General features: G+C 32.7%; 1 protein-coding gene across 2 annotated transcripts in view; it reads right to left on the reverse strand.

The window, feature by feature from the left end:
• Positions 1-6,951, reverse strand: part of LOC111052537 — an 82,113-nt gene extending 75,162 nt beyond the window's left edge. Inside the window, exons 1-2 of one of the 2 annotated variants that reach the window (XM_039430056.1) lie at positions 6,794-6,951; positions 2,425-2,580 (exon numbers count right to left, since the gene is read on the reverse strand). In XM_039430056.1, the coding sequence (XP_039285990.1) occupies positions 2,425-2,522 (98 nt within the window). In that variant the 5' untranslated portion in view covers positions 2,523-2,580; positions 6,794-6,951. The remainder of the gene's footprint in view (positions 1-2,424; positions 2,581-6,793) is intronic. The other variant, XM_039430057.1, reaches the window with a different exon arrangement.
• Positions 6,952-11,460: the final 4,509 nt, after the last annotated feature.

The following is an 11,460-nucleotide window of genomic DNA, read 5'->3' on the forward strand; positions in this document are numbered from 1 at the left end:
TTATTCTTTATTGATTAATACAATAAGTACCTGATCAAAATTAAGGGGAGAGAAAAAATAAGGTCACCTTGTGCTATTCCTCTCCCAAATTTAGATAAGGTTACACATAGTCCGGAATAGGTTAAGTCTTGTAGTTGTTCACTTCACAAAATTTTCAGTCCTTAATTATTTTCACATCGTAGATTGAATATCACTAAATTATTCAATATCTGACATTTTAATTTCTATAGGAAATATTCATTACAATTCAATTGCCGGTAGACTGAGTTGGTAATGCATGGAAATCATACATAGGTTATTGAACTTTTTATTTGAATGCCTTCTTGTAAATCAACAAATTAAATATACATTATTATGTGAAATATTTGCAATACATTCTCAATTTAATCCCTTTTTCGCTTATCTTCACCCTCCATTCCTTAATTTTACACCCTCTACCAGCCTGTTACATGGGGAACCAAAGTTGGTTAAGTATTTTTGCTCCTTTCTTTCTATTCGGCACACCTCACCATAAAGAATGACTGTTCTTTGTATTATTATTGTTACCGTATTAGAAATTTGTATTATGATTGTTTGATTTTGTTTTTCGGTTTACTACAGACCTATTTTCCCCACTTCCAGTGACAGTGGTTCTGAAGAGTTGGTAATTTTAAATAGAATTCAAATTCATGGTCTATGAACTTGTAAGATCAAACAATTACTTATGAAAAATTGCAGTCCAAGAATGTTTACATAACCTTGGATCATATTGTTCTGTCAACAAAATAAGTTTTACAACATTTTCTTTTTTTGTATTTGAAAACTGTAATATACCAAGGACTACAGAATGCTACAAAGCAACACAGTAGGACACATTGGCTTGTACAGCCAAAAGTGCAACGCGCAGTCGAAGCTACATCATTTTTAACTCAATTAAAAAAATTATGTTTGAAAATAACTCAATTTCATGTTTTTAATAATGCACAGTAAATGTAAGTAGAAATTCAAATAAAATGCTTCATCAGGATTATAAGGGAAAAAGGTTTGGTTAGGTTATTATTAAAAATCAAGGAAACAGTAAAACCCGGTCCAGACGCTCAAGTTTAGCTTCAGTCTTTCGCTCAAGCAAAAGTCGGAGCATGTAAGTCGTTGCGTCTGGACGGTAAAACGGATCGGACGGTCTTCAAGCTTAAGTCGTCAAACTTAAAATATATCGGACGGGAATCTTTTTCCATCAAACCGTCCGTCTTTTGCCTATCCACCAAAACCTAAATCGCGTAAAATGGAGATAGAGAAATTGTGATTTCAGATTCGGATCCAGCGCCCTCAAATTAATAAAATGCCAAAATGCCTCACGAGTACTTGAAAATAAGGAAGCTTTTTTTTATCGATTGTATATAACGCCATTTAACTCTTTTTTTTCTTTCTTGATTCTCATAATACTCTCAGAATTTGATGTTGATATTATGATTTACTATCATGATATATTAGAGGGGTGTACAGATATACGCGCCGCGAACATGAGCAATTCACTTTTAATCAGCTGGCTATATCTGTATTTTTACAGAAACGGTAAGATACAGATATAAAGAGATTGGCATCAGCTGATTAAAAGTGAATTGCTCATGTTCGCGGCGCGTAAATCTGTACGGATCTTAAGATGTACTATATTGTTGATAAGAATACTATCCACAAAATTTCAATCCATTTACTATCACTGTGTCTCGAGATATGACATGTAAACAAAGCTATTTAGTGATTAACAATAATATTTTTGTCATATGTTGTTAAATATAGAATTATCCAGTTGAATCAGCGAAAAAATACGATATAATTATTACTCATCTACCGGATATATGGTTGGTAGATGTTGATGTCGAACTGAGCTTGTGAGCACAAAAATAGGAAAACGGACGACATAAGACGGATGCGTGTGGACGCAATTTTACATCCGTCTTTTGCTTGAACCAAACGATCCGTCTTTTGCTTGAGCAGATTGTTGGTAAACTTGAGCGCCTGGACCGGGCTTAAGAGCCGGTTTCTGAGCTCGGGATTTAGCTAAGTTCTAGAATTTGAACAGCTGGAGTCAGAAAATTGGCTTTCCGAAATGGGGCGTAGTCGCAGATTTTATGATAATCTTTATTTCCTCATTTCTATGATTGGAAACGTTTTTCCTTGACGAAATGAAACATTCCTAAATAATTCAAAATATAAACTTTACACTATTTTCTCTCTATTTTATTTAGTATTCAATTTTCTAGTTTTTCAAAACTAAATTTAAACGTGGACTGCGACTACGCCCCGTTTCGGAAAGCCAATTTTTTGACTCCAGCTGTTTAAAGTCTAGAAATTAGCTAAATCCCGAGCTCAGAAACCGGCTATAAGAGTAAAAGGTTAGGTTGGGTTATAATTAAAAATAAAGAGAAGAGTGAGTTAGCTACTTACATAGGCCTATTTTCACCATCAATAAATTGAGATTGGGATGATGTTGCTTTCCTCTTTGATCTTGATAATTTCATATTTTTAACAGCTGCTTCTTCCATTTTATTAAGTTACAGAAAATCTGGAATTTTTCAAATCAGTTCTTGTATCCGATTTATACTGAAAAAAAGAAAATGTTTTATAAACGTTATGACAAATATTAATAAGCACTAACAATATCAATTTTATTTTAGGTATTTATGGATGTATTATAAGGCAATATTAATAATGAATGTGCATCATCAAAATATTTTACTAATATCACTCTTAAGGTTTGATTGATACGACATAAGAGCTGGCTGATATTCCCAGAGTACGCCTTCAGAGATCACAGGTGTGCTTCAGGAGTTGGGCATTGCGTTACTTCAATAGGCTGCCTACAGGAGTAAAACAGTTGGATTTAAAAACGTTGTATCCAAGCACTTGAAAAACAAGGCGTACTTCAGTGTTAGTGAATATATGAGTGATGATTTGTCGGAAATGCTGTCTTGCTAAACATGCCTTATAAATGTTTTTGTTTTGTGTATTGTATTTTTTATGTTTTTGACGCCATCAATCCCATATTATGGGTAAGGGATGCAGATTTAGGTATAAAGGTTTAAGACCCAGGTAACACGAGGCGTTTAAATTGCTTTGGCGTCGGACGAAGCGACGTCTCAAGCTATGTAATAATTGAGATTACATTTCAATGTAATTGAATGGAGCTGTTCACACGGTAGTAGTAGCGACGGCAGAAGATTAGTAGCATGGTTTCCTTTCATCTTGCTTACAGCCTCGGCACATTGCTCCATGCTATAGTGAAGTCCACGTTATAATGACAATATTTGATCAACATTGGTGTTGCTATTATTGTTAATCACCCTCGTATCATCTTCCTATAGTGAGATCCACGTTATAATGACAGTATTTGATCAACATTGGTGTTGCTATCCTTGTCTATCATTCGACAAAGCAGATAGCGCTATCCTATTTTATATCTGCAACGTTGACATATCGTTTTCAACAATCTATAAAATATAACAAGATATTCAATATGAATTATGGAAAGTACCTATACGAAATAATTGATAAATAATTCTCTTGACGAATAAAATATGAATGATTATTTAAAACAAGAATGAACAATTAATGTTCCATCAGATATATTGGTCATCAGCTATCTCCTATAGAAGGCAGTGGCAAGGCAGAGAATCGGCAACGCTGTCCTGCTATCTTTATCCACTGCCATTAAACGTGAATTGATGATACCGGTATCTCCCAAGTAATATCAACTGTTCACTCTTGTTTTAAATTATCTGTTATATTTGTCAAGAAAATTTTCAATGATCAAATAATAGATTAGAGGGTACTATAGTTCTATTTCATAAAATCAAATAATAGATTTTAATAATTGAGATTTAATTTTTTTTTGTTTTTTTTTTAATTATATTTCTACATTGTTAAAAAACAATTGGGCAACGTTGCTAAGCTAGAAAATAATAACACTATCTACTTTGTCAAATGATAGACATGGATAGGAACACCAATGTTAATCAAATACTGCCATTATAACTTTAGCAAGTAGAGCTGTGCACATGTAATTTTGAAGAAGCGGCGGACTGGAGTTGTTATTGGTGTTTGGCTAGACATTCTATTGAACAGAGCTAGAACACAGCCAGAGTTCAGATGGCAGATGAATCATCGGTCGTTCAATTTATGTGTCACGCCGTGAGTGAGTCCATAAAAGCGTCTATGGTAAGATCTACGTTATAATAGCAGTGGAGAAAGATAGAGCAGGGTTGCCGATTCTCTGCCTGGCCATTATATGATAGCCGATACCTTGACCTCTTCAATATATTTTTTATAAAAAGCCTCATAGGTATTTTATATTTGCTGCTAAAATACAATTCAGAGCACTGCAGTTGTCTTATGGAAATCAATTGTCAGAAAATGCTTGGTTTTTGTGAATGAATCATTCATAGTTAGCCTTCAATACAAGATCTACAACCTTCAATTTACCAGTCATTGAGAGCAGTACGGTATCTGATTAGAAGTTTGGAAATTTTGTCAATTTTTTAATTAAGCCAGCTGAGCTTTGCATTTTGTAAGGTTAGGTATACTTACTGTGCCATGTTTATTCATTCTTAATTGTTTGCTTTCTTGCTAAAGGTAATCTTAATTAAACTAGTAGTTCTGTGAACAGTAGACCTCACGCAGTATTCTCATCCACAAGTACCTGATTGAAACTGTAGACCTTATGGAAATACAGCAATAGACTGGCTTCTCCACACATCTCTGTGAAATCACTAGTCAGCTGATTCATAATGAATAATTCTATAGGCTAGTCTGATTTTACTTTCCTTGCCCTATTACCATAGATAAGAAAAGTATTGCTTTCCGAAAAAAAATTAAGGTACCCCAATTTCTATATTTCCATACGTTTCAAGGTCCCCTGAGTCCAAAAAAGTGGTTTTTGGGTATTGGTCTGTATGTGTGTGTGTGTGTGTGTATGAGTATATGTGCGTCTGTGTACAAGATATCTCATCTCCCAATTAACTGAATGACTTGAAATTTGGAACTTAAGGGCCTTACACTATAAGGATCCGACACGAACAATTTCGATCAAATGCAATTCAAGATGGCGGCTAAAATGGCAAAAATGTTGTCAAAAACAGGGTTTTTCGCGATTTTCTCAAAAACGGCTCCAACGATTTTGATCAAATTCATACCTAGAAAAGTCATTGATAAGCTCCATCAACTGCTACAAGTCCCATACCTGTAAAAATTTCAGGAGCACTGCACCATCTATGCAAAGTTTGATTTTAGATTTTCAATTATCAGGTTTCAGATACAATTTAAACAAAAAAATTCAATTGGAAAAGATTGAGCATGAAAATCTCTTCAATTAATGTCCAGTAACATTTTCACCTAAAATTGAAAATAAGCTCGAAATTAGAGAAAATAAGATTATTCAATTGGAAACTGTTGATTCTATTAAATCATTCACTATGAAGAGATAGCAGACTTCTTGTGTCTCCAGCGTTATTTTCCTGTCACCAGCTGGTTCAGATCTTAGAAAAGTGGACTTGAGATGCGCGGGGACACTAGTTGATCAATTTTCATAACGGCAAGGAAAGTTGTGTGAGTGCACCACACCAGATTTTTTACTCTAATATTGGCGTATGAAGGAGGCTCCTTTTTCCTTTTATAGGCTATTATCCTTGAAATGTAAAATTTCCAAAAACCTTGTATATACGTCGACGCGCAATTAAAAAAGAAACATACCTGTCAAATTTCATGAAAATCTATTACCGCGTTTCGCCGTAAATGCGCAACTAAAAACATTTAAACATTAAGAGAAATGCCAAACCGTCTACTTAAATCTTAGACCTCACTTCGCTCGGTCAACAAGTCCCTGAAAGCCAAACCACTTTATTTACTTCAAGAATTACATGGTCTGTGTATGGAAAGCCTTCATTTTCTATTACTTCTTTTACTGTTTTTATGTAGTGTAGGGTATTTATAGGCTATATCTACTTATTTATTATTAATTTATAGACTATAAAATACATTTTTCAATAATCAAATAATAGATTTTCATAAGTAACAAACTCTAATAATAATAAAATATGTTGTTATTGTGTCTTTGTATCACTCACATAGTGGGAATTTTGTGCATTTTTTGAACTTTTTGAATGACTATTGATATTTTTTACCAAGCATTATGATTCTGAAATTCTGATTGCTGGTGATTTCAATGTTGATTTTATCAGTGATGCTCCAAACTCATGAGTCTTGTTCAAGCTTATTGTTGGGTGTATCCAGACTTTATATTGACTTGTCTAAATAGCTTCATTTTGTATTTGTCTGAGCGACTATTTTATCTATGTTTTTCCTGATCACTAGCTTATATCTATTTTACTATGTGTTTAATGACAATAAAGAATTTATTATATTTTTATCAGCTAATAAATATCTAATTAATGAGTAAGGCAAGGCTTTTTTATGTGAATTGATTGCAAATAATCCAAAATATTTTCAAAATTACCTGAGTTTTTGTCAATAATAGATGATTGATTTATAATTGTAATAATAATTTTATTTTTTATCAAAAAGATAAATAAATAGAGTAAATTATAAGGGAAATAAAGGTTTGGATGTTACGGTAATTGTATCTTAAAAACAAGTAAATTACGTCATTTGTTATTTTGCTACCAGAATTCCAAGAAATCTTGGGTGGCGGTTCCAGCTAAGTCCTGTTGTTTACTTTGATTGTTCAAGGTAATTCAAGTTACTGTATTATGATTGAGTAAATTTAATGACAATTACATATATAAATGAATGTCTCACTCACCAATTGACGAGTAATACCATTTCAGTTATTTCTACAATCAGATAATTTCCAACACGAAGTAACAATAACAATAATTTTACAAATGTTATCCTTGCACAAATTCACCGACTCAAGCACAAACTCAATATGGTGGCGCTTCTTCATGCTTTGCTATGGCCAGTTTTGCCAATCAGTTCAAGGCCATAGCACAACCAAAGCGTACATCGAGATGGACCCTTGGTCGAGCAAGAAGATGATTGATTCAAATTGCAACCCAGAACCTTCTCGTTGTGCTCTGCTACAGCTGTATGAAATTCAAAAAGTTCCCGAATCTGACAGAACTGACAAAGTAAAATGTATCAAGTAAAACAAGTTGATATACATTTATTTCTATTATCGCTTTGTATGTTAGTTTAATTAGTTTCCAGCAATTTTATAGTAACTTGAAGATTAATTTATGTTAATATGTTTTAGAGTATTTCTTTCTAGACGCAACAAAAGTGATTTTCTACTTCTCCGTTGTAAAGTTTAACCGTCGATATATGTCTTTTAAAGCATACTACGTGAGCTCTTTGACAATAATAATAGAGAAAAAAAAATATGCTTTCTTTGGTGAAAAGTTCACATATTTTTCATATTCAGTTTAGTGAGGTTAAAGTTTTGATCATTATTTGTAAAATTAAGGCTTCAGATTGGGTTTGTAAGGTTAGGGCTAGGGCAGGTTGGGTTTTTTAAATGTTGAGTTTGGTCAGGGTTGGAGTTAAGTTGAATTAGATTAAGTAGGGTAATCAGTCAGGGAAAAAATTATTTCCACCTTTATTTAATAATATTCTAATAAAAATAAGCACAAATTCAACCCATCATCTTCAATAAGAAGTAAAACCAATTTCTCAAAGATGAGTTAAATTTTTCGATAGAATGGAATATTGAATTTTCCTGTTTTTGATCAATTAGGGCTAGTCTATAATTTCTCATCCTCCAACTGTTGGGCCTACTACTTCAATGTATAATTCAAAATCTCTTTCTGGAAGTAATTTTGTTTCCTTAGACTACCTCACAAATTGAGATAATTTACAAAAAACTTATACTTTCAGCTTCAACCATTGCCATTATCTTCTTGGTCCTTACATTGAGTTTCCACACAGACTTGATATGGATTCCTGGGGATCATATTCCATAAGAGTCACCAGGTTTCTCCCCTTCATTTTTGTATTTTCTTGGTGGAGGTGAAAGAAGGCATAACTTATAAGAACCCATTAAGGATCAAAATTGAAAACGACCATAAGTTTTCAAAGTCGTTTGATCATATCATAAGTAGGTAGCTAAAGCATATTCTTCTCAGCTTGTCAAGGCATTTTTTTCTTCAATCACTTGATAATGGCATTATAGCCGAAAATGTTGTGAGTAAACATTTTTGAAAAGGGTACAGTACTTGGATTTTTATTTATATTCAAGAGTAGCTCTGACGGAAAAAAGACAGTTTAAATAGATTTATCATTAGTTACATTCTAAATCAGAATTTAATAAACTTACCTACTGAACTTGATAAACTTATGTAGGTACCTACTTATTCCTGTATGATCTGCATATTAGAATACCGATGTATATAAAAATGTCATATTCTTTTAAGAGTTCAGTCTCATAAAATATCTTGTACTGGTACTCTATAATAGTACTATATTATATAGTGAGGTCCACGTTATAATGCCAGTATTTGATTAACTTTGGTTTTGCTACCTTTGTCTATCATTCAACAAAGCCGGTGGTACTATCCTTCTCTAGGTCCACAACGATGTCAAGTATGTTTTTGACAGTGTAGAAATATAATTAAATAATGCAAAGAATCGGCCATTCTCCTATCTTTATCCACTGCCATTATAACGTGGACCTCACTATAGTGTATAATAGTAGGTCTATATATTGTAAATAGTACGAAGATCCACTTTATACTGTCAGTATTGGCTGAATGGGAAGCATTGACTCTATTCATAAGGAATGCTGACAGTTTCAAGTGAATCTCACTATACATAAGCCCCCACCACCATGCACACACACACGCTCAAAAGTCGGGAACACACTTGTCATGCAGTGTTCCGATTCGATCATGAATAATAATAAAACGGTCTAGAATGGTGTTTAACGGTTAAAATCTCTGTTAATTTTTACTAGTAGTTCTGTGAACAGTAGACCTCACGCGGTATTCTCACCACCAAGTACCTGATTGAAACTATAGACCTTATGGAAATACAGCAATAGACTGGCTTCTCCACACATCTGTGTAATCACTTGTCAGCTGATTTATGATGAATAATTCTATAGTCTGATTTTTACTGTAATATTGGCATATGAAGGAGGCTCCTTTTTCCTCTTATATTATCCTTGAAATGGAAAATATCCAAAAAACCTTGTATATACGTCGACGCGCAATTAAAAAAGGAACATACCTGTCAAATTTCATGAAAATCTATTACCGCGTTTCGCCGTAAATGCGCAACAAAAAAACATATAAACATAATAAACATTTAAACATTCAAACATTTAAACATTAAGATAAATGCCAAACCGTCGACTTGAATCTTAGACCTCACTTCGCTCGGTCAATAACTGAGTGCTTCCAATACACTTTTAAAATGACTACAATATTCATTCATTCACACAGCAATTAAACTATCTGAACATTGGAAGGTATAGTCCCTCTTTCAATAAAAAAAGGAGTGATATGTAGGCCTAGCTACTTGTAATATAATTGTTTGAGATAATGTTATCCCAATATAATAAATTTGGAATCCAGGATTCAGGTTAAACTTCTAATTTAAACAATCGCCTACTTTATACCGGTATATTCTAATTTTTTTTTTAAACTATGAAAAATTAATCTAAGTACCCTGGATTCTCCGATACTTATGCAATACCAGAGAGTACAAGAATAATTTATTCGAATAATAAGTACTGTGCTATTGTGGGCTATTTAATAATATTGTAACACATTACAATTATAGTGGAATTCAGCATCAAATTGTCTTTTTTCGTTAGTGCTACTCTTGAATAGAAATAAAAATACCCTTTTTTAAATTGGTTACTTACAAACAATTTTGAAAAATGCTATTAGATTTCTATTTTTATTTCTAAAGTGAAATTCACATAAAACTGTCATCATTGTTTGAATGATAGGCATTCATGTTTTTTATTTTAGGTATGCTGACAATTTTAAAGTAAATCTTACTAATAAAGGTGCTAGGAATATTGTTTGATTTAAAGCTTGAATTTTAAACGTGGTATTAGAGAGAAATGTATAGAGAATGGCCCTGTTGCACAAAAGCCGGTTAAATTTTAACCGTGATTAACTTTATGAGAACCAATCAGAGAAGGCTTTTGAGAAGACGGCTTTTCTGATTGGTTCTCGTGGAATTATTCACGGTTAAAATTAAACCGGCTTTTTTTCAACCGGCACTTTTGGTATTCAAAGTTTGAATTTTAAACGTGATATTAGAGAGAAAAATGTATAGAGAATTTGGACTAAGTACCATAATTTGAATCTGAGCTTCAATCTTTATCTCTAATCTTGCTTCCATGAACTTATTTTTCAAAAATCATTTTCTTTTGTTTTATTCAAAATTCAGTAAAAGCTCAATTTTTCTGCTTTATTCAATTTTGGATTTTTCAATGAATCTTCATAACTATTACATATTACAAGTAAATTTTTATCTACTTTTTGACACGACTATTTTCGGCCTATCATCATGCCATTATCAAGAGACCACATTGAAATAAATATGGATCTTCATAAATTTCTGCAGGTTCATGACTAACAGATAATCAGGCATATACGATTCTCCAATCTCTCCTAGATTATTCCTCACTTTTTTAAATATTTTTGTTCAATTAATACACAATCTCTCCTAGGACAAGCTACACAAATATTTATTCAAGTTTTTATTATTTATTCAATCATTTAACATAAAACAACTTCCAGAAAAGCACTGAAATTGATCAGTTGCGAACTGAAAACTCTGACACCAGACCTGCGCCAGCCAGGCCACTCGATATTATTATTTATCAATCATTTTACAAAACACAACTTTTAGGACCGTTTGCACAGTGACAGTTTAAACTAAATTTCATTTTAAACTAGATTAAATCCGTATCAAGTCTTGTTTGTTAAAATTTGTTTCTTTTTGAATTTGAGCCACCAGCTGACTAAATTCAGTTTAAGATTTGACTGTGCAAACGGCCCTTAGAAAAGTACTGTACCACACGCTCAAGCCCAAAACACACATTTTTAAATTACACACAATATAAAGCAATGCAATGTATTCTTTGTTCAATTTGCAAAATTGTTGAATGGATGATTCACGAATTGAAAATCAACAATACACCCAAATATGCCTAATTATCAAGAACGTAAGTATATACAAAATAAAACTGTTCTATATCAATTACTACAATACTGTACCCAAACCATTCATCATGTTGAAAATTTTAGGAAATGTCTACTAGTTCAATTTACATCCTACTAAATCAATACCTAAAACTTGTTAGCCAAAGTAGAATAAGCCCAACATGTAAGGAAACCACAATTACAATCAAACTAACCAAGAACTAGGGATGGGTATCGAAAGACAAAACATCGATGTTTTGAACATCGATGTTTTGAACATCGATGTTTTGAACATCGATGTTTTTTTCAT

This window comes from Nilaparvata lugens, chromosome 6 (genome assembly GCF_014356525.2).
Source record: "Nilaparvata lugens isolate BPH chromosome 6, ASM1435652v1, whole genome shotgun sequence".
NCBI lineage: Eukaryota > Metazoa > Arthropoda > Insecta > Hemiptera > Delphacidae > Nilaparvata > Nilaparvata lugens.